The 26,926-nt window shown below is 34.4% G+C and overlaps 1 protein-coding gene across 2 annotated transcripts in view; it reads right to left on the minus strand.

Annotated features, from left to right (window-relative positions):
- Positions 1-399: 399 nt before the first annotated feature.
- Positions 400-26,926, minus strand: part of LOC117111524 (sterile alpha motif domain-containing protein 9-like) — a 50,090-nt gene continuing 23,563 nt past the window's right edge. Inside the window, exons 2-6 of one of the 2 annotated variants that reach the window (XM_033254455.1) lie at positions 23,717-23,837; positions 20,613-20,767; positions 15,624-16,043; positions 3,448-7,988; positions 400-2,657 (exon numbers count right to left, since the gene is read on the minus strand). In XM_033254455.1, coding sequence (XP_033110346.1) covers positions 2,556-2,657; positions 3,448-7,988; positions 15,624-16,043; positions 20,613-20,748 — 5,199 coding nt within the window. In that variant the 5' untranslated portion in view covers positions 20,749-20,767; positions 23,717-23,837 and the 3' untranslated portion in view covers positions 400-2,555. The remainder of the gene's footprint in view (positions 2,658-3,447; positions 7,989-15,623; positions 16,044-20,612; positions 20,768-23,716; positions 23,838-26,926) is intronic. The other variant, XM_033254454.1, reaches the window with a different exon arrangement.

Here is a 26,926-nt window from a genome sequence, read left to right on the forward strand (position 1 = left end):
AATAATGAGATATCCATACTCATGATCTTGATTAAGTGCGTAGACATTATCCCAAATTTACACTAACTTTAAACTCAATAATGGAGAGGAATAATAATGATAATAGTTATTATCAGAATTATATTCTATTATTGAAATCACTTTATTAATTATTTTTTTATTCCTTGTTTCGCGTACTTATTTTTTTAAAAGAAAATTTAGTTTTCTTATTTAGCAAATAGTTTTGCCTAAATCATCCAGACAGAGGAGAAAATAAAAATAAAATTCTATTCGTGAATGTAAAATAGGATAGTTAAATGCTTCAAATTTATATAATTAGGAAGAAACATACATATATTATCTTTCAAGAAACGTAGGGCGTAATAAAAATATAGAAAAACTTTTATTTTTTTCTGAAATTACAACTTTTCTGTGGCGGCGGGTGCGCTAATTGGCCAAAAATAAAATTTTATTTTTATTCAAAATCATCAATATTTTCAGTCAGCGGGTTCGCTAAACAAATTATAAATAAGTCTCACCTTAGTGAACCCTCTGAAGCCCAATAATGGTGATTTCAGATAAAAATGAAATTTTATCTTTGGCTAGTTAGCACTTCATCCGCCACAATAAATAGAAATTGCAGAAAAAAAAAAATTTTATTACGCTCTTCGCTCCCCTGAAATCCTGATATACATATATTTCTTCCTTAATTATATAATTTTAAAGCATTCATCAATCTCATTACTACACAGTTTACATTCATTAATAAAATTTGGTATTTTCTCTACCTAGATGCTTTTGGAATAATCATTTTGCTAAATAAGAAAACACAATTTTAATTTTATTTTTTTTCCCGCCCTCTGACAAACTTTAAAAAAATATTATTTCGCTAAACAAGGTATTGAAAATGAAGTAATACAAAATTACGAACAAAACTGACTAGGCAAGACTAGAAACAATGGCCCACAAAGTAGGACCAACATGGGTCAGCAATTAAATAATATGTAATGTACAGTAGTTGGATTTATATAGCGCTTTATACCAAAGTATTAAAGCACTCAAGACATGGATTAGCATGTACAGGAACTTCCCTCTCCCTTAAGGGTCACTTCATGTCTGAGCTACCAAGTAAACCAGTGCCAATACTCTTGTCTGTCCACAACGCAATGCTACTAAAAACAAGACAAAATGACCACTAATACATAACAGACATGTTTTTAGAAGAACCTTTCTCATAATCAGTGTGACACATTTCTTTCTAGCTTAATATAGATATTAACAGATAGATGCACACATGTATGCAAATTAAACACAACTTTCCACTAAATAAAGAGACACTAAAGTCAAATGATGATAAATTCTTCTAAAGTAAGGCTGTATAATTTTTTTTTTAATTCTTTAATTGAGTTTTTGTACATACTTGTGTCAATAGATGTCTATTAATCTAGACAATACAGATATAATTACACCTTTATAAATGTATAAACACAAGAACAAAACATGTCTGGGACAGGGTCTTTCATATTAAACATGCTAGAATTTTTGAAAACAATTACGACCACTATATTCAATAATATTGTTTAAAGGACCATTGTATTCTATATATAACAATGTTTACAGTTCGTAAAAACAAAAGTCTAAAAGTAATTGGTGCTATAGGGTTCAAAGGAAGAAAGGGAGGGGATATAGTAAAGGGAACTTTGCCTTTAAAATGCATGCTTTAAGTTTTGCCTATACTTTATTTGTTTTATGGCAGAGATTTTACCACAAAAAGAGTTCATTAAGATCCTTGTGAAATCCCAATAATGCAATATTATTATCTTATAGCCTGCAATTTCATCAGAATACAAATTAGTTTATACGATCATGATAAAGTCAATTTGTTCTTGCAATAAATCATAAAGTTGTACAGAAACAAGAGAAATTGCAACTATATTCATTCTTAAGCCCTATCCAGACTATCAAATTTTATTTGACAAAAACATGTGACATTCCTAAATATCTTTACACAATGACATTATATCATGATCACATATAGGCACATCATGACTATATGGGCATACAACAGTTATTTGTCAAATAAAATTTGACAAGCTGGACAGGGCTTTAGTTTAGTGTACACTAAACTTATCAATAAATTATTGATATACAGTATATTATTTTATTCTTTAAAAAAATATTATAATTGCTATATGTGAACGTTTTGCATAGCAAATAGAAGTCAACAACTGAAATATTAAAGCAAAATTCAAACACAAAATACAATTTGCACGAAGCAATTTACATAAATTTAAAACAAAAATAAAAAACAAAAATGAAGAATGGATCTCCACACTGAGATTCAGGTAACCACTACATAGTTAATCAGTCTATTATTACTTGCTTCCAGTCTAACAATAAAGCTAAACATTTATTTTCTGCAAAATTCTTGAAAATTATACAGAGCTTATACTACAGTACAATGTCTTCATTGAATGATAAGAACCTGTACTCAACATTTAAACAAGTTGCGTAGTAGAAATAACGTTACAAAGGTCGAAATCAATGGCACCAAGCAATCTTAGTACCAGTACTAATCACTCTCCCAAAGTTGTTTCCATTTCAAGCTGCATCTTAAACTCATCCTCTAATTCTTTTTGCTGTCGCCTAAGTTCATCTTCTCTATTCACTTTCATTTGCTGAAAAAAGTTAATCATTCAGAAATTTAGTAAAATAGAAACATAGAATACTTAACTTAAACACAAAAATAAAAACATTTTTTTGCTGAAATTGAGGCATCATTCTAAGACAGTCTTAGCTACAAGGGTGGGAAGAGTACTACCCCCTTGTCGGTGAGGAAAAAGCACAATTCATTAGGAAAGAATAAAATTGTGTACTCTTCAAAGACAGTTAAACCAGTAGTAATGATCATGGGAATATTCTGTTTTACTTTGAATAATTGTTTTTAAGGTGTGGAGAAGTGCTAAGCTCTTAAGTTTATTATTTTGTTCTCTATTTGTTTGCATGGTAATCTTTGAGATTTCACTGTAATAAAATATATTTTATTTCATCCAAGAGGAAATTTCTTTGAAAATTTCAGTGTCCCTGTTATTTTTTATCATTCCAATTTTGGGACCGAATTTTGTTGATCTAATGTTACTACAGTATGTTATCTTTTACAATTGTTATCATCATTATTGCTATCATTACTAACTGTTGCTACTATTTCTATTATCAATGCACTACTGCAATTGTTATCATTGTCACTACTGTTATATTATTTTTTTTATCAATTAAAATTATTTTTATCACTGTAATTATTATTGTACTGCTACCTCTGTTATCACTGTCATACTAATATTGTTCTTAAAATCTAAAGTTAATAGTGAGTTGTTTATATTTTCATTGAGTTTTTCCTTATATCATTATTGCTTAATTGTAATTCAAAATATTCACTTTTATTACTAAATTAAGTTAAAAAATACAAACCTGGTTCTTTTCAAGTGTATTTCCACGGCGAACTTTCTCCTTTAAGTCGTTAATTTCACTCAATTTCTTTTTAAGATTCGTAAGCTTCTTTTGATATTCAGGTACACTTATGACCGGCACAGATTTCCTGACTGCCCTCATGGCAGGAGGAGATGAATTCCAGCCACCTAGGCTCTTGACAACAGCTGATTCTGTCACCTCTGACATATTTTTAGGTTTCACGTAATATGCAACCGGACCTCCCCAGCTAAATCCAATGTAGAAGACAACCTCTTCTCGGCTGGTAAGCGTTCCACTTGAAGAGGCAAGAAAAATTTTAATAGGCTCATCAGTATACTTATGTTTATATATTATTGTATTATTATCTGATAACATTCCTTCAACTTTCAGTAAGTTTTCTCGAACCACTGGTGTCTCCCATATTTGCTCTCTGTCTCTCTCAAGCCTTTTTGCATTTGAAGTTATTCTGCTATAATGAACCAATGCTTTAAGTCCTTTTCCACTTCCAAGAAAAAAATGTACCACTGGTTTACTGCGGCTGCGCTGGCTTTTTGAATGACGTACATAAAGTGCATGTTGCGAGGAATAATTTTCATCCACCCAGTTTTGCTTTTGGGACTCACGCCAACGAACGCTAATCTCTTTTAAAGATTTCTTCATCAATTTATTATCGTACTCTTGAAGTGGCTGTCCCCGTGGCCATAACAACATCAGAAGAAACAAAGGTGGATACAGACTGAAATCCTTCTCTTTTCTGTCACATTGATCAAATTCCTTAGCCAAATTGATCATATCTTTCATAGGTGGTAAGTCATACTGTTGTTTATTTCTGTTTGGTGAAACTGACAGAGCTAGGTTTGCAAGAATTATATATTTCATGTCATATGCATTATATGGCTCATTCTTCAGTAGTAACTTTCTGATTTTCATCAAACTACCTATGTCATCCTCTACTGCTTTATCAAAGATCTTTGCCAAAGAATGTGCTCCAAGCTTTCTTGCTTTTATTCGGCGTAAATCATTAGCCGTTTCAGCGCCAAACATGTTCACATCTTGAATGTCAATAGATCCAAAGTGATTCTCCCACATAACTAGATATAATCTGATTTTCACTTTCAAATCTTTTAAAGTTGAATCATCAATTAGTGTGTAATTAGACCACTCTTTCTGAAAGGTAAGGAAATTTGTCATGGCATCAATAGCACCATGAACATTTCTCATCAAACTTTTCATTTTCTGATGGTAATCGGTCCACTCTACTAACTCATCTGGCAGAAAATGTTGATCAATCAAGTAGCGTTGCAGCATCTTACGTCCATCACTAGAACACTTAAAGACGTCAAGGCATGTCAGGACATCCAACAGCTTAAAAGTCATATCAACTTCACCAGAGAAACTGGAAGTGTTATCTTTTCGGTCAACAAGACTTAGTCTTTGAGACATCTGAAAAGTCTCAATACCACTGAAAGCCAACTTTAGAAGTTCAAAGCTACTCTTAAAGCTTAGTATCTTATCTTCCACTACATATGTGTGATAAAATGACTTAATTATCTCTTTTCTGTAGATCTGTCCCTTGGTGTCCCAGTAAAAAGAGTTGTCTTTCTTCATGTCAATAGCTTTCTCTATGAATTCTAATGCCATGGGAAAATCCTCAATTGCAAGATTGTAGTATCTGGCAATTTGCTGAGCAATTCTAGAATCTTGTAGAACTTGGAAGCCTAAAGTGAGAACTTTACAAGCAGCTTGTTTGTCAACACTCTTTATTTCTAATATGAGGGCTGAAAATTTCTGTTTATCAGCTGAATCATATCCTTTTCGATTTCTCTTGATGAGAAGGTCATGTGTCCGTGCGATAAGATACTCTCGACTTCGCGATTTTGAATTTAGTAAAACTGATTTGAGATACATTTTCACCACAAGGTTGAGGGGTTCTGAAGTTGTAATATTCTTTAAGATGAAATCAGCTACTGTTGGATGAACAATCTTAAATCCTTGTACACTTCCTACCTCATAGATATCAACAGTAACCATCAGGATGGAGCTACCCTCCGACCTGTTATACTCCCATGGGCAATTTCTACCCTTTGGCACAGAAAAGGAATAGCCCATTAATTCATCACAACAAGGAATAGGAATGGCAGAGTCGCGCTCAAACTTGCTGAACAATGCACAATATTTGACTAGCTCAAATTCATTTGGATGTTCCTTTTTAAGATCAATAAGAACTCTATCAACAACCTTCTTTACATATGATGATTGAAATTCCTCTTTCATCACCATAAAAGCAAGAAGGCGGTCTGGTGTAAAATCCCTGTCTTTCCTCTCTTCCAGCTGCTCATGCTTATGTTGAAACCACGCTTTCTCATTTCTACTTAATGAATGTTCCAAAATAAAGTGGGAGTGGGATACTGGTACCTCTTTTTTCATTTCCATTTGGGATAAATTTCTTCTGCAATTCAAGATAATACAGGCACGGGCAGGAATATATTTTGTATTGTACTCCAGTGATATAACCATATCGGTCAAATCCTCATAGCGAAGGTTATCACTAACAATTACAAGGGGTAGACATTGCCTGAAGTCCTTTCCATCACCTTCTCCATATTGCCACATATCCTTAATTTGAGATTCGGTCTGGTCAGTGATTTTGTTCAGAATAACACATCTGTATTTTCTGCGGAACTCCCATAGAACATGCCTTACAACTGTGCTCCCACCTGCACCAGGTTGATGGTACAGGTGAATCCATTGGATAACAGAATGATGGAGAGATTTTGCTTCATGAACAGTATGTTCAACGGCTTTTATTATTTCTTTTTTAATATCTCTTTGACATACATGATCATACCCCATATCAGTTAATTTGAAGTTCCAGAAAGTCAGTTTTTCACCTCTGTAGAATTCTAACTCCTTTTCTCTACAGAAGTTTACAAAATCTGGATGGTTTTCATCCATGTCTGTATTTTCACATTCATTGTATGTAACCACTGATAAATCAAGCCACCTAGATTTATCTCTCTCCCACAACTGACATTCACTTCCATTAACAGTGGGCAAAGTGTAGTTTGATTTTACATTCACACCTTGCATGCGCATTATTATATCATTCAGAGATTTCCAAGGAACACCTATGATGGCTCTATCTGGTAGTGCTTCTGGTTTGCAGTACCATGAAACCAATTTACACCACGTTTCAAACACCTGTGTGCTTTCACAAATAAAGACGACACGATTGATTCCAAAATTAGTATAGAACTTACGAAATGCTTCACTCAGTACTTCAATGTTGGCAGACAGCAAAATTAAAATAATAAGACCTGTTCCTTGTCGAACAACACTGACATTAGAAAAAAATTCTATAGCATTATCCATATCATGACTTCGTTTCTCAATCCAAGTCATTCTATCCATAGCCTCAATATCACTGTCTGTGCGTCCATTACTGAAAATCCAAACAGGCATTTCAGAGTAACTAATTTCAGATGGTAACTTAACATTAGATACATCTTTTGGGAAGTACATTTTGATACTTCTTTTCGATCTCACAACTTTACAAATTCCACTTTCATTAGAAAAAGCATCAAAATCAAAAACACCCTTCCATCTAACTTTTGAGATGAAATCGAATGACTCATCTAGATCCTTTCGAAGCTCTTCATCAGGATCATTCACTACAAGAATCGCATCATACACTGTATCAAATGTTACATTCAATTGCGATGTTCCAAGTAACAGTTCTCGTACTCTTTGTTCAGCTTCAGAAAAAGTTGAAGTACTTGGACAAGCCACAGCTGGTTTAATTTTTTTCTTTTTCTTTTTTGATTTCTTTTTTTTTGTGCCTATATCACAAACCACTTCTCCATCTTTCTCCAAATCATCTGTCAATAATTGTGCTGTGGGTGACTGTGGAGAATTGGTAGAAGATGCTGTAGATGATATTAAAGGTTGTCTTTTTGAAGCTAGAGTAAATGAGCTTTCAACCAATTCTAAGGGTTTCTTGTCTAAATGTATGTCTTCTGATGGTGTTGACGTAACACTCATCCCAATAGTTTTGGCATCGGTGGAGGACTTCTGGGCATTTTGTGATAATGTCTGCAAATGTAAAACCAACCGAAGTGGTCCAGTTGTGAGATGTAAGTCTTCTTTAAAGTGCTCTGCTCGATATCGCATAAATCGAAATCCTGATATCTCCATGTTTTTAAACTTTTCTGCATGGATTGGAGTTACTCCTACTTGCAACAACAACTCAAAAACCATTTCTATGCTACAGTTATCTGTTACAGGTTTCAATACAGCATTAGAAACTTTCAGTGTGTCACTTCTTTTTTTTTCCAGTCCATATTGGATCATGCGAAAAGCAGACTTTTTTAGGTTGAAGTCTTTTGCAATCTCATCATCTTCATAAAAAAGCAGATTTTTTCCAATGACCTCTTCTTCATAGAACTTGTTCACAATGTCATCTTTCAGACGAAGGTCTACAGAAAGCCATTCTCTTACCTGGCTCCTATTCCACTCAGCCATCATGTTCTTGCTGGAGAGCTCTTTAAGTAAAAAATAGAAAATTATCAACAGTTTATGTAAAAATAGCAATACAACAATAAACACACATTTACAGTATTTGCTTGTATTTCACAGCCAATGGCCAATGATTGCCATAAAATATATTTGATTCCTATCCACATTTCCAAATCCTTCTCTGATTTCTGAATATTGAATTGCATAATTTAAACCAGATCTCTGCAAAGGCCAAGGATCAAAGGCAGTCTCACTAAAAGGCACATACTGTACTATCACACACTGCACAAAATATAAAAATTATGGTGTTTTAAAGCCATAGTTTTGAAGTTTCTAATGTTTTTTTGGCATGGAATAAATATTGTGGGGTAGTTTTTAACTGCAAAATAAAAAACAGCCTAATTTGACCTAAGGCTAACTTAGCTAGTAGGCTGGTATATGTTTACAATTAAAACTGTTAAAAAGGACGGATTTTTTGATTATTTCTTTATCAGATTTTGTAGAATACAAGTATTGGTCATGTGATGTTTGTTCTGTGTACCTCATCTTGGCATAAACTGAAAGGTCCACTGATTAATCTCAGATAAGAAAGTATAATACATACTCCAAGTATTGAAATACACGCCATCGTGTTGGGATTCAATATTTCGACATTAATTATGTCATCATCAGGAATGAAAAAATTATCCATATTATCAAGCTTATATGCACTAGTACCAAAAGTGTTTAACCAATCAAAACATTACCTCTAGTAGGTGACATAGCAGTGATTTAAACAAAAGGTCAAAGCATTCTTACTCTAATGATCAAAGATACCTACAAAAACAAAGAAAGCGCTTTTGAAGCTCTGAGCCCATTGTTAAGCAAAGGGTGTAGTCTACGTATAGCGAACGCTTCTTTAAACAACTTTTAAAGGGTACCCATTCCAAGACATAAACTTCCTGATGTTACTAAGCTCTGTTTGAAGTTTATCAGAGTACACAATCTGTGGGCTCTAGAAACTAAACTATGAATCCAGGAGATCTTATGGTTCCATGGAGCAAAGCTATCACAATGAACATATTGACCTGTATGTGTATTTTTACGATATATACTCATACTTCCTACACTGTTGTTAAATTGTAAATCCAGAAAGTGTACTGTGTCACTGTTTTCAAATGATTCAAAAGTAAAATTTATCTGTCTATGAAAAGCATTGAAGTAGCTTAGAATTTGTGGGAAATCATTGGGCTTAGCTAATACTAGCGTGTCGTCAACAAAACGAGTATAAAACTTAATAGTACCTGGTTCAATAAGTTTTAGGAACAATAGACTCTTCTAGTACAGTCATTAAAATATTAGCTAAAACTGGGCCAAGAGGCGAACCCATTGAGACACCATCAGTTTGTTTATAAAACTCATTATTACATGTAAATACAGTTTTAGTACAGCAATCTCTAAGTAGCTTCCTTAGCGAATTTTTCTTAAGGTTAGTAGATATCAGTTTCTTATTGTAAACCCTATCAAGAATTATATTAGTTACCTTAGTAAGGGGAACATTTGTAAACAGAGATTCAACATCAAAAGATACAAAACGGTAACCTAAATTATATAAATTATTTGGTATAGCTTTAATGCGGTCAGCAGCATCAAAAAAATCTTTAAGGACAAAGTCATTAACCGTTAGAGGGCCTAATAAGTTTGATAAGTACTTAGCTACTGAATAATAACAAGTACCGGTCGTGTCAATAATAGGTCTTAGGGGTGGAATATTATCAAAATCTTTATGTAATTTAGGTAGTCCATGGGCTCTAGCAGGCATGGTTGATACTGGACGAATTTCTTTGTATTCAGTTTCAGTTAGTTCATTTCTATTAAATAGTGTCCGGAGGTAGGCTTGTAAGGAGTTAAGCTGCGTGGTTAATGAACAGTTAGATAGTTTCTTAAACTTAGTTGAATCATCTTGGCATTTTAATAGCAAATCATTCTCAGTTGGCTACTGGTGGTGTAGTCACTGTGTGTGTCTGAACCATGAGGATTCTATCTGAGCGCTCTCCTTGTGTTTTCAGTTTTAAGGTGTGAAATGCAACTTTCAATAAAAAAAATAATAATAAACAATTAGTAGGGCTGCTTCTAGCACAATAGTGGAAAATATTTACACAATGGTTAGATTTAATGCTTAAAAAAATTTCCTGAGGGCTTGCAAGGAATATTGAATGTATCATACCTAATCTATAATAATTTTCCCCTAGTGTACGATGTATGCAGCTATACTAATTTCTTTATTAAAGTCAGTTATCGTCTTTTAATGTCAGCCAATCACCATCTTTTAATGTTAGTTTTGAATGGTTTTGATAATCAACTGTTGTAGCAGTCATCGTTTGCTATAGTGATATAATCAGTATACTGTGAGTGTATTGCATTTTAGCTGTACGTATGCTGATTTGTTCTCTTGCAGTACGCGCCAACAAACAGCTAGGAACGTTACACATCACCCGACCAGTGGAGGACAGTAAGGTAAAATGTTAGCCAACAGTTATAAGACCTTGTTTTATAAAGCTAAAATACAAATACCGTATTTTTCCGAATAAACGCCCCCTCCAGAGCCACATGTGGAATAAACTGGGTGTTTATTTTTTCCTCGAATAAACGTTTAATTTATTTATTTAACTTTAATCATTGAGATTTTGGAATGTAATGCAAATTACCCAATCGGCAGTGGAGGTCCAACCATGGAGGTCCAACTCAGTGACAAGAGGAGCATGCACACATACTCTTGGAAGCAGTGCTTAAAAAACCAGTGTTAAATTTGCTATTCTAACCCCACCACGCAGTTAGAAGTATAGCGAATTTAAGCATTGCTGGGTATGCCCTTACTTCTATTGACTGACAGGCATTGGCAGGTACAGTATTTGAAATCAACCATACTGAAATTCTAAGCAGCTGTGAGTACGGCGCAGTAGGCCTGCTATACCAAAAGGCTTAAAGATTGAAAATGTAATTCTAATGAAATCAGCAATTAACTTTAAAAACATTAAGGTTGGTATTCAGGTAGATTTTATTTATGCTTGGTGGGTATGCAGAGCATATCTTGCTGGATACGATAAATAACTACTTATTGTGAATTTGAAGAACTTGTATTGCTATTTTGATAGACATTCGTCAAAGAAATAAACATTTCTCAAAGCATTTGAGACAACACAGTAATCACATTTTGGTCAGTGCAGACAGGTAAAATTGTGTGATTTCATATGTAGGCTAGGTTACAATCTAGATCTAAGCCTAGGCTTCAGCAGTCTCCTGCCTAGGCCTACATCTAATTTTGTTCTTTAAAATACTGTATTGTCTCTAATAAACGCTCCCCCTCTAATAAACGCCTCCTCTTTTGTTTAATTTGCCAATTAACCATTCATGAGTACCCAACCGATTTAAACAGAGGGTTTTTACATTTAGAATGGTTAACAATTATTTACAAATATTAAAATAACAAAATTTTAACTTTATTGAAGGATTAGAAACATCTAGAAATACTTGTAATGCAACACATTTACCAAGGGCAGCCTGTCTAGGGAAATCCCCATTCCTCCCGCGTAGACGGTTGCTGTTTAATTTTCCGACCATGTTGGTTTCAACAATCATTTTAGTTAAGTTTTATTAAAACTTGATACAATAAAACACTTTTGAGCATGTATCTATTATTCAATCAATTATTCTACTATTTTGGTGACTAAAAAAGTTGATATAGATAATTCTCGGCCTAGGTTTAAGTCACCACTACTGTGTGAAGCATGCAATCATCAGACACCATGTAACAAAGAGAACAGAGAAATACCATGTGACACCATGTTTACGCATGCTCAGATTGACAGATGACGTATGCCTTTCTGCTTTACAGTAAAAAAGTACCGTATAACTTAAGAAAACTTGTGTTTTTATAGGACACATTAATTTAAGTTTTTATTCTAAAATCAAAACACTGCATAGCCACCCATCAACCAGACATCGTACAGCAACTTTTAACCAGTTCACCAATGGCCATGTGCGTTTTTTCAATGTTTCTGAAGCTATTCACATGACATCGAGCACCAAAAAGATAATCATTTGTTACTGTTTTGGATGAGGTGGGTTCAAACAGGAGCGTTTCAAACCTTTTTATGAATGAACATAATATGAAAATCAAGGGTCTCAAGTCTCCCGGAACTCGCAAGAGTCTCCCGAAAATCGGGGCTGCCTCCCGCAAGAATCTCCTGGAAATTAACTCATCTCATCAAATTTATAATGTTGCATGTTTTCGCTTGAATGTCGTATAAAATGTAGGAATCTTTACAGCACTGTAGTGAGTATAATCACAAATACTAGGCCAGCAAACTGGTCCTAACATTACAGTAGGCTAATTAATTGGGATAGCTTGGGCCTAGAATGTGACTACCTAGAATTTTTTTGGAGTAGGTTGATGATCAGACGGGTGTATTTCGTGGTTGAAATTGCGTATTAAATTTGCGGCTTATACACCACCAGTACAGTAACACAGAGATCTTCGTGTTTCAAGTCTTTTTACGCAATCCGATAGATGGGGTAATTACTGACATGTACTAACAATTTGAACACTATATTTAGTGTGGACTGTAAGTATTTCACTATTTGTTTGTTTACGTTGAACGTAGCGGTACTGATGTACCGGTATTTGGTACCGTTGTAAAGCTAAGATGTTTTTACTTCTTGTAGTATTCATTACATGTCAATCTGATCACATCTGCACTCTCAACGAGCTTCAGAAAACCGTCGAAATTTGCTAAAAAGTGTGGCGGTAGCTGATACTATTTTTTCAAATCCCAGTCAAAGTGTTAATAAAGAAACAACTGATTGACCGCTTAAAGCAACTTGGTTAATAATTTTACAATTCACCTCTAAAAAATGCCACTACCCCACCTTTGAAAAAATTCAATGCCCGGGGGCGTTAATTAGAAACAATACGGTAGGTCTAGAATAATTCTATGTTCAGTTTCTTTAGTTTATTATCAGGGTTCATTGATTCAAGGAATTCCTTAATTTTTCATACTTAATATTGAATTTGAAGTACCTTTCTTAGGGTTCTAATAACCTTATTTTTTGAAATTAATTTTTCAATTACCACAATTACGTCAATTGGGTGAGTGTCTGCCATCCCTTCAGCAGGGAAATTCATTGCGGTGCGTGATACAGACTGTACAAACCGAAAAAAAGATCAAGCTAACCGTGCATTATATGCAAAAATAACAATTATAAAACATAGTACACTCTTATAAAAAAAAGTCCACCACCCCCTGGACTGCCCAATACACCACTAGAAGTATAAACCTGCTAGAAGTCAGAGGTCTTCTGACTTTTGTGTATTATCCTTTGTGTATCTCACACTGAAGAAATTATTTGTTAACCTAACGTATTTAAGGAATTTAGCGGATTTATTAGGGGACCCTTTTGGAAAGTAAAAAAAAAAAAAAATGAAAAAGAAGAAAGAAAGATAACAAATCATAGATCACCTCAGAGATTATTTCCGGGCGTCTAGTCCCTTTGCTGACATATGTGGCAAAGACAAGCCAAACCAGTCACTCGTCGCAAAAATCGATTTTGAGTTATTAATTAATACAGGGTTAAAGAGTAAAATAATAGCTATAAAATGGTAAAAAAATCATTCAAATCGGACATTTCCTTATGAAATTACAAGCGTTTAACCACACAGCTGTTTAAAGAACAATATATGAGAAATTAACTGTCAAAGTTTATGATTTCAGGCATTTCTCATGTAGAAACTATCTTTAAATCCTTGAAAAGTATTGTTTTAACATTGAAAATGGGGAAAATAACAGCATAGAATGATGTGTAGATATATAAAGGTTAGTTTAATGCAACAAAATAGATTTTTTAAAATTTGACATTCCAGCATGTTTTGGCCATTTTCTCTGAAACACGATTTGCGACGAGTGACTGGTTTGGCTTGTCTTTGCCACATATTGGTGTTGAAATGTGAACCTAAACAATGATTTTTTTTTTCAATTCCAATATAATTGAATCATTATTTCTGATTGATTATGTGCTCTGGGGTCAGTTTTCTGGTGCATTATAAATGTTATAAATTATTATATTATTAACTAAAAAAAAAACGAAGGGTACTTTTTGAAATCTATTCTGCATGAGAATGTAAACTGTGAGAACCAGACCTCTGCGAGGGCCAAGGTTCCTATGCGAGCATTCGTAAAATATTGCACTACTGTATTTTCAATGATGTAGACATGGCAACTAACGAGGGAGTGCTCGTGTTAATTTGAGATGACAAACACACTAGCCTTTGCACAGCCATACTGTACGCAACGCATCTTCTTTGACATCTTCCTGTGGGCATATTTAAACTAGTGTTTTTGCTATGGTACCCCTGTTTAGTTAGAAATTTATGAAGTTCTAAGACAAGTCCATTCTTGATTAATTTTGTACTTAAAAAAAAAAAAAAAAAAAAAAAATTATTTTCTTCAACTGTACTAATAAGCTCAGAGAGCTAGCAAAGAAAGTCAAACTTCAGCAAGAACAAGAAAAATATTCACATGTACGGTACTACGGTACATACATATAATTAATAGGCTAGGCCTAGGCATATAATTGAATTATACAGTAGTAATAAAAACACTAACGTACTTTATAAAAATATACATAGCCTAGTAGGCCTATTAGTAGAAAATGTATATGTACAGTATATAATAATTAGTTACTAGCCATATAACAGGCATTGGTCCTTTTTAATATTTTAATTGATAGTATAGTCTATAGAAAGGCATAGGCCTAGGCCTAAGCCTACCCCTAGCTAGCATGAACCGCTTTAGAAAACATTGAAAATGATAGACCTAAAACATTAACTTAAGTAAAGTTATTAAATAAACATTACAGTCCTAAAATAAGAATTACACCGCAGTTGTGCACATACCATATATAATTAGCAATAGAACGCAACCTAACCTAGGCCTGAAAACACGATCGGACGAGAATCGTAACAAGATTCATAACCCGATGAAATTGCGATGTTCAGGTGGTGTCTAGTTAAATTACACTGCATCAAGTCCATCCAGTGAGGTATCAAGTTTGTTTTATGTTTTTTTTCAAACCACAACACTTCCATACACAACACAATTCTATTCTGTCTGCTGTAGAACCTTATCCAAACTGCAGTAGTATAAAATTGAGGGACTGCAGATAAAGTTTTATATCCATACCAGCCAGGAAAGTCCCTGGAGTCCGATCCATCACATTTAAGACAGTTAGTTTGGACAACGAAAGTACACAACATTCCATAAATGTTTTCCTCTTATCATACAATTTACTAGTCTTTTCAAGAGTAGGGGGGTATTGTCTCTCATTAGTATGGCTTTAATATTTGTCAAAATAGAAAACTATGAAATAGGGCACAACCAAAGATCCAGATTAGCTTGGGTACGGACGCACAAAACAAACAGATGTCTGGAAAGTCACGTTTGCCTGTTTACAAAAAACTGCGTAACATACTAGTAACGTACATACTACATACACACGAGCAGGATTTTAAAAGTTCCTATGATTGCAAGCATAGGAACCAATAAAAATGGATAGATCATCAATATATTACCGGTAAATTATAAACACAAGGAGGAGTGCATCAAACATTCTGTCAAAACACTTACCAAATGTCTTTAATTTACATAAAACTGTTTCATACATCTGCTCATCAATATGTGTTGACCAAGACTGACAAAATTCCTCTACCTCACTTTCTGTGACTAAGATCTTTGCTAGCTCTCGGAGAAGTCTACCATTCTTGTGGCTTTCCATAAGATTTTTCAATGCATATGAGTCATGCACTGACAGACAGAAGTTCAATGATCCACATGATATTGATCGTAGATTAGGGCCAAGCTTTCTAAACACAGATTCCAAGTCTGAGAGTCTCTGCAGTAGCAATTCGGTTTGTTCATCACTTAAGTTATCGCAATTTTCATCATAGTTTAAAGCGAAATTTAACAACCTCCTCCGGATATCTTTTTTTTTTACTTGTTCTTTAGCTTCATCACTGCCATGTCTTTTCTGTAGTCCAACATTAATATCTGGAATGGAATAATTTTACACATACTATTATAACTACTGTAATTGACAAACATAAACAAAGATACAGCTATATTAGCCTATTGTATATTTAATACACATTAATGTATAAAGCACAATACTGCAATATATTGTAAAGAAATTGGTATAGTCTATATTGCTTAATTTTACCCTTTTATAAAATGGGTTAACCCAACTAATGGTGATTGGCTTTTAGATTTCTTCCCAAAGTTGTATGTAAAATAGAAAAGTTGTACTTGGGTACAGAAAAATTAAGGGAGATTGATTGGCGACTCCACTTTGTTCAGACATGAACTCAAATTCTTCTGTTCCATATCTACAGTAGTACCTGTATTTTGTATGTTGCTTCGGTGAGTTTTTGTTATTGAATAAAAGAGTCACAGGGCTCATTACACAAATTAAATACTGTATGTCCTTAATCTTTCTTAGTTATCATAAGTTGACTGAATATCACCGTCGCAAAATATATATATAATATAAATAAATAAAAAGTGAGGTTCAACAGTAGCTTTGATTACACTTTCAAGTTTTTGTTTGAGTTATTTACTGGTAGGTTGTTAATTTCATGTATTTCACTAAGAATCATTTATAACTATGTTTTATGATGATCATAGTGTGTGTTTTAATAATATTTCAATGATTTATTTACTCTCAAGCCTGAGTTTGAGATGACAGTTTGACGATCGAATCAACTATATTATAATGCTAGGCCTAGAATAACTTGTTGATTACACGACATGATGGTTGATCGTCAGTATAGAACTGCATATCTTATGAATATGTTCAAGTGTTGTCTTTAGCTAAAATTCACCTTATTTTATTATATACATTTCTAGTACTCCGTAAAAGTAACTTCATGTTTGTTCTAATACAATAACCGACACTATAATTGTTTATTGGAGCGACTACCTACTTTGCTTACTGATAAGAATCACTTATTGATGAACATGTGTTTGTTCCTTGTCACTCTGACAAGAGAGGGCGCTATATATGTAAAAAAATATGGCTGCGCCCATGTAACGTTCGTGTAGCCTATTCTTTTTTTTAGTTGCGATCTTTGATTATGATATTCTTGTGCTTATATTATGCTCATTAGTAATAATGGTTATGAGAGCTTGACCATTAGGACGTAGTTTATTAACGTTTTGTTAACAACTATATTGTTAATAATTATTTTGATGAGTTTTCCTTGCAGTATTCATTAACTACTGTACTGTATTTGTTGTTATTAATAATCTGAAGATTTACATTTGTAATCAACTTAAGATGATGAACTTATGATTGTCATATGTGTTTAAACAAAGACTTTATACCATTTCATTGAAAGATGTAATAATTAATATATTCATTTATCAGGTGATGGTTAATGAGAACCTGGTTTTGGTACAGAATAAAGCATTTAATTAAGTACAGATTTGGCCTAAACATTACCAGAGTGCATCACAGTTACTGTACTTTATTGTTATTACTTTAACATTACTGTAGAACATAATGCATTGCAAACTGTTATTTTAATACTGAATAATTACTGATTACTTACCTTTGAGATGATATGAGTTTCATTGATGATAATGATGATATTAACACTGAGTTTAATAATGATGTATCAACGAGGGTAATGTAATGATTGTAATCTATTAATGAGGTTAATGATTTGTGCACACGATTGATGGTATTTTTGGGTCAGATAGATACACCATGCTAATGTGCAAAGAGATAAGAAGTTTGCAAGAGTTGTAAACAGAGATGTTTATTAATTGGAATGTTTTATTAGTGATTTGATGGAACCATAATGGCTGAAGTTAACTTAACATGATGTTTTTATAATTTTATTGTTTTCCTGAAGTTTGAATATGATTATGATTGAAGGAACGCTTCATGGAGTGATGTACACTAATTGTTTTATTTCTCTGATTATTATTTCAGGGGTTCTTTGTTTTCTCTTAATATGTTACAGTTAATAAACGTTGATACCACGTTACTTTGGTCTTAGTTCATTCTTTGACTCAATGTTTTGCCCACGACAAATGATAAATAATAATTACAGTGCTCAAGTAGGAACAAGATGTATTAATGATTCAAACCAGTAACCACTCGCTGTCAAGGTTGGTATTACAGTATGCCTACTAGACCCCAGAGACCTACTGTATAGGATATACGTGCAGTTATAACTCCTAGGCTGAGGAGAAACAAACGCTTGATTTGAAGGGAAATGTGGATTTTCTGTGGAGCTAAACTGTCAAAGTTTGATTCGACAGGAACTGTAAATTTGGATTAATTTACACAAAAGAGTGTAGCCATGTAGTAGTAAGAACAGAGCATTATATTTTGGATTGGAAAATTTCCATTTGGCAGCTACAATTTTCATATTACTGTATTGTAGCACATTTATTTGTTACTTTTGTAAACAGAATTGTAGATGAATTTAAATATTTGTTTTTAATTTTTATAATATTCTTGCTTCACTGGCCTAAATTTATAAACATGAACGTGGCTTTTTCAAAATCATGATTTACAACAAGCCTACAGTAGTTTTGTAAAAATTAGGGAATTCAGAAGCATAAGGGGAAAGGATGGGGAAAAAAAATTTCATCCCAGGTTCTCCTATTCTACCACTATAAATTTTCTGAGCACAAAATTCCACTCAAGTACAAGTAGTTAAAAACAAGGCCAGTGCCAGATATTCCCTGAGGAAGAGTCCCATACCCATAAAAGGGCCCACATTTACCTAAGCCTCACCATAGTCAGGATTGAGGTGAGCAAATGTTTAAAATAGACACTTTGAATGCCTATGGCACTGAAAAATATGTTTTCAAAGCAGTGTTTTCAGCAGAATGACATGTCACGGATTCTTATTAGTGCATCAATTTCAGAAAGAATTCTGAACAGTGAAAGCTCGTTTTTCCTGATCACTGGATACAGAATCATCATACACAAAGTGCAACAACTTCTACTCCTTATGGATTAATTAAACCATGACTGTATGAATACTAATAAACACTAGATTTGAACTCGTCATTGAGGACGAGTTTGGTGATCCGCCACACTTCGACATTCAGGATTCTCAAAATGGCCTAAAATATGCTCTAGTTAGTTTTCAAAAAAAGTGTAATTTTAAACATTTGAAGAGATTTACGCTTGCGTATGCGGACGTCTTGACGCCTGTGTGCATGTTAATGGCACAAAAAGTTAACTCCTGATATGAATACAGTGTCAGGAACCCAAAATATGTAACAAAACATAATTTCCAGCTTCAGTACGTGTTGTGCACGTGGAAATGAGCATACGGTGGATAAAAGCGAAAATGTCCTGAAACGCGCTTTAAATTATCTGAAAAGTGATACTGAAAATTTCCAAATTTTGCCACACACGCACCGACGTGTGCGTGGACGGTAATGGCATACAAAATTAAACTTTTTCAAGTGTAATTTAAAAACGCCTCTTGGTTGGTAATGCCACACAAATTTTCCCTTCATATTATGTACTATGTCGGTCAGATTACAGTCTGCCGCCTTCTCTGTCGTCGATGATTTTTTGACAAATTTGAAGAAAAAGGGATGATAGGGCTCCAAAAATTCATTCTTTTTTACCATGATGACGTCGTCAAAGTAAAAAATAAAGGGACACTTCCGAAAGAGAATTGTCGCAGCTACAACATACTTACAGGTGGGAGACGATCAAACAAGAATAAGAAGATATGTTTAAACGAGTTTAAAAATAATGATGTCATAAATAAAAATTTAGTTTTTTCTTAATTCAAATGGCAATATGATGATGTCACAATGTCCGATCAGCCATTATGATCTAAAATCATATTTACAACTCATGTGCTTTCAGAATATATAATAAAAAATTGGGGGTCATCTTTCATCCTAAGGAGCTATAACTGATTAAATATAGGCCTGATTTTAGCATATTTTCACGGTATATCGCCACAAACGCGTGCAAAGGTCCCTATGTTTGATGCACGCGTACGGCATTGCTATTGGCCATAAGATGACCTAAAAGAAAACAAATTTTGAAATGCTGACAATTGGTTAGGATGATGTGATCGATAATGAAAAAACGCAAAATTGCGCGTAGATGACGTCACGAATGACTGAGCACATTGAAAACCTTATTGTGACTATTCCAGGCCAAACCAAATGTTTATTGAAGCGCGATTGTGTGTAACTCGCGGCAAAATTGAAATATTGTGCGCACAAAAATGGAAGGAAAGGTAGAATAAAAATAAAAGATGATGAAGTAAGAAGATCTCTGACAATTACAATAGGTGATCTGCACTAGATGCGGATCACCAAAATAGAAGATCCTGACAATAACAAGAGGTGATCCGCTCGAGAAGTGGATCACCAATAATAATGCAATAATGTATTCTTTACTGGTGCAATTCTTTATTGGTTCAAGTTCATTTACCAAGTACTTTACAACCCATTACTATATCTGGGTGAGGAGAGAACTTAAGTGATAGGATCAGTGCCACCCTTCAGTGGTAACATCTTATCATATCTCTGTACGGTATCCCAACCTACACATAAATGTTCACCTACCCTGACTATTAATGACAACAATGTTGTTATTTCCTTCCACAGATACAAGTCCTTGATGCCACTTTACATTATTACCACTCGGAGTTGTCTGCACCTCAAGTTCAGGAGAAACGTCTGTTTCATCATTTGACATCATTTCTTGAAATACAGTACCACTGCAATATATTGACAAAATATGTACATAATCAAGCTTACAGTAAAGGAAATTTTTCATTTTGTTGAACAATATCAAAACTGGTTAATTTGACATGAACTTATCTGATAGTCATATCACATTACATTTACATGGCAATTTAATTTATTTTATTACTATTGTGATGGAAAGTTACTGAAATAGCTCAATGTTCTAAGCTTCCAAAATTATGGGTCGATGTAAAGTTTAAAGCCGAGTTCCAGGTTTGAAATTTTTTATATCGTTTATTTGTTACAGTATATCATGATGATATAAAATAAATCCCAACAAAAAAGTCGCAAATTTAAGGGAGAAAAAAACACAAAAAAAACTTTACATAGTACAATTTAGTTGAAATCAAGGCTAAGCATGTTTTTCACTTGTTTCGTAGTCTTACACGAAAATCACTATATAGTATTCATGTTTCCATTCTGCCTGTCGTGGCTTTGCGATATTATTGAATGTTTGTATGCTGAGTGAGCAGTAAGAGTCAGATTTCCATGTTAAAATAGCCCTGTAGACTATGGTTATCTCACGAGATCTGTACTACTGAGCTGTGCAAACTGAGACTATTAAGCCCCTTTCAGACAGAAAATACTGCAATAATACTCTAATCATAAAACTGCTGCTTTGCAAATGTTTTTTAATGCTTGCTATGTTTGCAATACATATAAATTTGAGAAACAGAAGGTTTCTAATGCGTTTCGTTCAAGTGGAGAAAGAATTTAGGAAGCGTTTAAGGTGAGGCCGGCTTAAATTTCGAGCAGCTAGGTGCAGTCGATTTTCGCGTCTAAAGAACCGTCAGCTAGTGATTTCATCGGCTTTGTGAGCTGCAGCAGCAGTTAATGGCTACTCGTGTGACCGTCTGATCTGTTATGCCTAGTGCGTAAGACGGCGATGAACCCTGTACCCTTTCAAATCGAGTTGGGAAAAACTCACTACGGTATTAATGCGGTATTACCAAGGAGGTCTAACTGAAGCCGGCGTCTAGGCGTATTTACCCTTTCACATAGAACGCTGGCGTTCGAAAAATACAGCATTAATTCCGTTTTGCAGGTCTGTCTGAAAGGGGTATTAGTGAGGTGCAGTAGCCTAGGTTTGGTCAAAAGTTGCAATGTGGTGTTGTATTGTCATATTCCTGTTTTACAGCCAAAAGTCTAGATATCAATTTTCAGTTAACTTTATTCTATTTCAAGATATTGCTAATTGAAAATGCAACTTTATAATGTCATAAATGAGAGCTAAAAAGGAGTATGAAACCATAATTTCAAATGGCCATAAAACAACTTGGAATTGGCAATTGAAATTTTGGGTTTGTTCTTTAGACATGTTGGTGCATATTATATCAGAGTTTCAAGAAAATCTGACAGTACTCAGCCATCCCATTTGTTAAGGTGGCATGGAATGACCCAGCTATTTTGTCAACAAAATGGCATTTTGTGGTGACAAAATAAATCCTGTCTTACAAACATAGCATTTTGTGGTGATAAAATAAATTCTGTTTTACAAAATCATGATCTTATGGTGACATATTACATTTTGTCAAGACAAAATGATGTTTTTTCGACAAAATAGCGCATCCCAAACGGCAAAATAATAGTTTGTCAACAAAATAGCGCATCCCAAACGGCGCCTCGTAGTCTGAGTGTCAAATTTAGACACTTCGAAAGCATAATTTTTTTTAAAGTGTGAGGGTGCTATTTTTGAATTGCCACGCCCTTTAATTTTCTTACCTTCTGCAACCAGTTGGACTGAGGTGGGTGTAATAACACAAACAATATGTAATAAAAGACACAATATGTAACAACACACCACCCACAAATATAAGTGTGTGAACAGTGGGAGAGCCCTTTTTGAAAAGTCTGGGAGGGTGGTTAGAGTTCATTTGATGTCAAATAATGATTTTGATAGTTAATCATTATGCATGCTGCAAAAATTGGTTCTTATTTAAATGTGATGTAAAAGCTTACCAGAAGTTTTTAGGTTATTTCAAGTCAAAGGTTATTTAAGGTCAAATACTGGAAATCATGGTATAATGTAATGGTACATGTAGTTTAAAAATGATTTAATTTCCCACGTTTATGGCATTCACTCGAATACTACTGTAGCTTGAAAATTCAAAATAATCGCCATATACTTTTTTAATAATCATAATTACAGATGAAATGACAAAAAATGTGTTTAAAAAAACGTTTTGAGAACTTGACGAAAATGAATTTCGAAAATTATAACTTGATCACATGCCTTTTAATATGCAAATTAGCTTAATTATACAAATCAGGTGGGAACATATACGGCATCTTCACAACTGCTGGTCGTAGAAATTTTTTTTTTTCCAAAATATTTAGTATATGCATGTAGGTCATAGGCTTAACCTAATCAGCTCAGCCTAGCCTAATTGGGCCTAGTCTACTTTTAACAAATTTATATTCTTAAAATCTATCAAATTTGACATTAAACTAAAGCTAAATCATATTTACGTTTGATAAAAACAACCTTTATAGATTGAATGTACATTGTTTTTATACCAATATTCGGTGTGGTGATTCCCAAAAATTTAAGGCCTAACCATTTAGGACCAAAATCTCATGCATAAATGTAATATTGTCTATAATAAAAAAATATATGTATACATTATTGCTCTCTCGCTAAATATCCATCATTACAGTGCTTAAAATAGGATTGTTTTGTCGTTACATATTTGAACACGAATAAATGTTGGCGCACCACCACCCTGGCTGAGGTGGTTGGCTTTCTACTATAAGTAACCTTCACCGATATAAATTTTGATAAGGGTCGGTAATCCCTAATGGGTACTTGGCCGGGGATGTAATTTCCAAAACGGTTACATGCATGTAAAAGTCCCGGCCAACTCCCGGCAATGTGGGGCATCCTTTTAACGTACATCTCCGGCTAAGTCCCCGCCACTTACCGCCGTAGTCCTGGTAAACTGCCCCGCTAATAAATGATTGGATGATAAGACCTACTTGAAGGTCTAGCCTTGGTTCGGAGAAGCATGTGAGAGCTAGGCAGGAGCTGGACCATGCGTATCACTAAGCAATTTCCATGGAAGTTTGGAAAAGTGCAAAAAAAAAGGAGTGTATTGACAAATTGATCTTAGAAAAAGAAAATAATTGATTAATTGATTGATTGATTTGAGTGATTGATAGAACTTAAATATTCAATATCAAACAGAAATTAGGCCTAAATAAGAAAATAAATACATGTAGTATGATGTAGTAGAAGCAGATTTCCTTGGCTCATGATGGTAGATGATTTTTTAATTACCAAAACACTCAGTACTGTAGTTGCCAACTGAATGCCTAGCCTAGCCTAGTGTAGGCTAGGACCAGATCCGGTTTGACAGTGCTAGGCATAGACACCAGAAATCGCAGCTACTCTAACGTTCCGAGGCCTGTTATTACGGGTAAATTTTAGATAGCCTATGTCCCGGCACTACGGGGACACAAATATGTGTACATCCCGGCTTAGTCCCAGCTAGTTCCCTGCTATGGCCCAGGTCTACAATTGACAAGTGCATAAGATAAGGGCAAATAGAAAAATTTATTATATTATCACTCACGTCTGCATCAAAAATTCGGGGAAATATTGATGCAGGAATAAAAATAAAAAAATTTTTTTTTTGCCGCATCAATTATTTCAACAGCATAAAATAACAATGCAATTTTGTGACTTAAAATACATTTTCTTAAAAATTAGACCAGTTTTTATACAATATTTACTATTACAGGCCCGGGTACAAGCCAAATAAACAGCCCCTCCCTCATCGATAAAAACAAAAGCAAAATAATTTATTGTATAAAAAAAACAAAAAAAAACCACCCTCCCTCAGCAATTAAAAAAAAAACGAGTGACCTAATAAATTTTTCTAAGTGCCCTTAGACAAAAATTTCTGCATCAACACTAAATATGTAATTCTTTTACAAACCACTGAAGCACTGTCAGTGTCGGATAAGATCAAATAACACACTACCAATCGCCATGCGCTCGGCTCATACGAGTGTGACAGGTTTGTGACGGCAGCAGAAACGGCTTCAAGTCATCTTGGCCCTTAACCGACTCGGACCATACCGACTCGGCCCATAACCAACTCGGCCCATACACTAACTCGGCCCTTGTCATCTTGGCCCTTAGCAAACTCGGCCCATTCACCAACTCGGCCCTTGTCAACTCGGTCCCAACTCAGCCCATTCACCAACTTGGTCCCAACTCAGCCCATACACCAATTGGGCCCAACTGACTTTGCAATTGAACCTAGGCCTATTTCTAGTTGCATAACTCTATAGAGTACTGTATATAATTTGTGGAAAGAAACATTACGATTCCCATGTTACTCTCTACTGTAGTATAAAATCGAAGGAAACTTTCCCACAAACATGCTTCGGCACAGTATTCTTGATGATGAAGCAGACACAACATCTTTGTACGGAATTCCTTTGTACGCCACCTTCAGGAATGTGGGTGCACTCTGCTAAGACAGAGGTATAGGCAGATGCTGCCTGGTGATCATGTTTATAAATACACAAATAAATGGAAACATATAGTAAAATATAGGTTTTATTGGGTATTATCTGGTTTTGAACAACCAGATGAATTTGTGTCAACGTAGTAAAATATAGTTTTATTATTATATATAAATACATAGAAACTAGCTTTTTGACTGAACGGGGAAACCGAAATTATGATGGTCAGAATTCTAAAACCAAAGCCTTTGAAAGGTCCAAAAATCAATAACAAGAATGTGAGGATTTTAAAGACAGCATGCAGGTTTAATATTTTATTTTTTATATTTAGTTCGGTTTAATTCTTGCGTTTCCATCCAGCGTTGGGCCCACGATTGTATAAATACATTAAACATTGAAAACATTACTATACTATGTGCATACATAGTACCATAAAAAAATTTACAATAACAATGCCAATAATTAATACATGGTAGAAGCATCCTCGTCGCGGCCCTGGTTAATGCTAATTCTACCACGAACATACCTGTGGACAAATATAAGATTAAGAAATAACATTAAAATACGTCAAAAGGCTACATTAAAATTAAAACAAAGTAAATTAACATGCCTACATTACGTACCGCATGTTCGTGTCTCCTTTATTTCTTTATGGTTAATAGCATAAAACATTAAATAATATAATATTACAGTATTAAGATTTAATACATTATTAAAAGGCTTTCCCATTAAAATATTCCAAAAGTGATTCAGTTCATGGGCTGAGTTGGTTAAGGGCCGAGTTGGTTAAGGGTTGAGTTGGTTAAGGGCCGAGTTGACAAGGGCCGAGTTGACAAGGGCCGAGTTGGTGTATGGTCCGAGTTGGATAAGGGCTGAGTCGGTTAAGGGCTGAGTTGACAAGGGCAGAGTTGACAAGGGCTGAGTCGGTTATGGTGCGAGTTGGCAGTGGGCCGAGTCGGTATGGTCCGAGTTGGCGAAAGGCCGAGTTGAGGATGCTTCTACCATGTATTAATTATTGGCATTGTTATTGTAAATTTTATGGTACTATGTATGCACATAGTATAGTAATGTTTTTAATGTTTAATGTATTTATACAATCATGGGCCCAACGCTGGATGGAAACGCAAGAATTAAACCGAACTAAATATAAAAAATAAAATATTAAACCTGCATGCTGTCTTTAAAATCCTCACATTCTTGTTATTGATTTTTGGACCTTTCAAAGGCTTTGGTTTTAGAATTCTGACCATTATTTTGGTTTCCCCGTTCAGTCAAAAAGCTAGTTTCTATGTATTTATATATAATAATAAAACTATATTTTACTATGTTGACACAAATTCATCTGGTTCTTAACCTATTTTCAGTTGCAAAAATACTAGCCTAAAGAATGTATTTCCGAGCATCTAAGGAAGGACTTTTTCGGGGGAAGAGTGCAGCATGCGACCCCTAGGGGGAGGATTTTTTAAAACAAAATCTCCCGCCTTCAAATTGGTCCAACTTGGCATATCTATGGTGGTGTGTTGGGAGCAGGTCAAAACGGCAAAAAAACCAAAACGGCAATGACCAAAATGGCAATAAACCAAAACAGCAATAAACCAAAACGGCAATGATAAGTACCAAAACAGAAACAGACAACTACCAAAACGGCAATAGGCATA

The sequence above is a fragment of the Anneissia japonica genome, unplaced genomic scaffold, assembly GCF_011630105.1.
Source record: "Anneissia japonica isolate Jap-2015-1 unplaced genomic scaffold, ASM1163010v1 scaffold6030_len697274_cov183, whole genome shotgun sequence".
NCBI lineage: Eukaryota > Metazoa > Echinodermata > Crinoidea > Comatulida > Comatulidae > Anneissia > Anneissia japonica.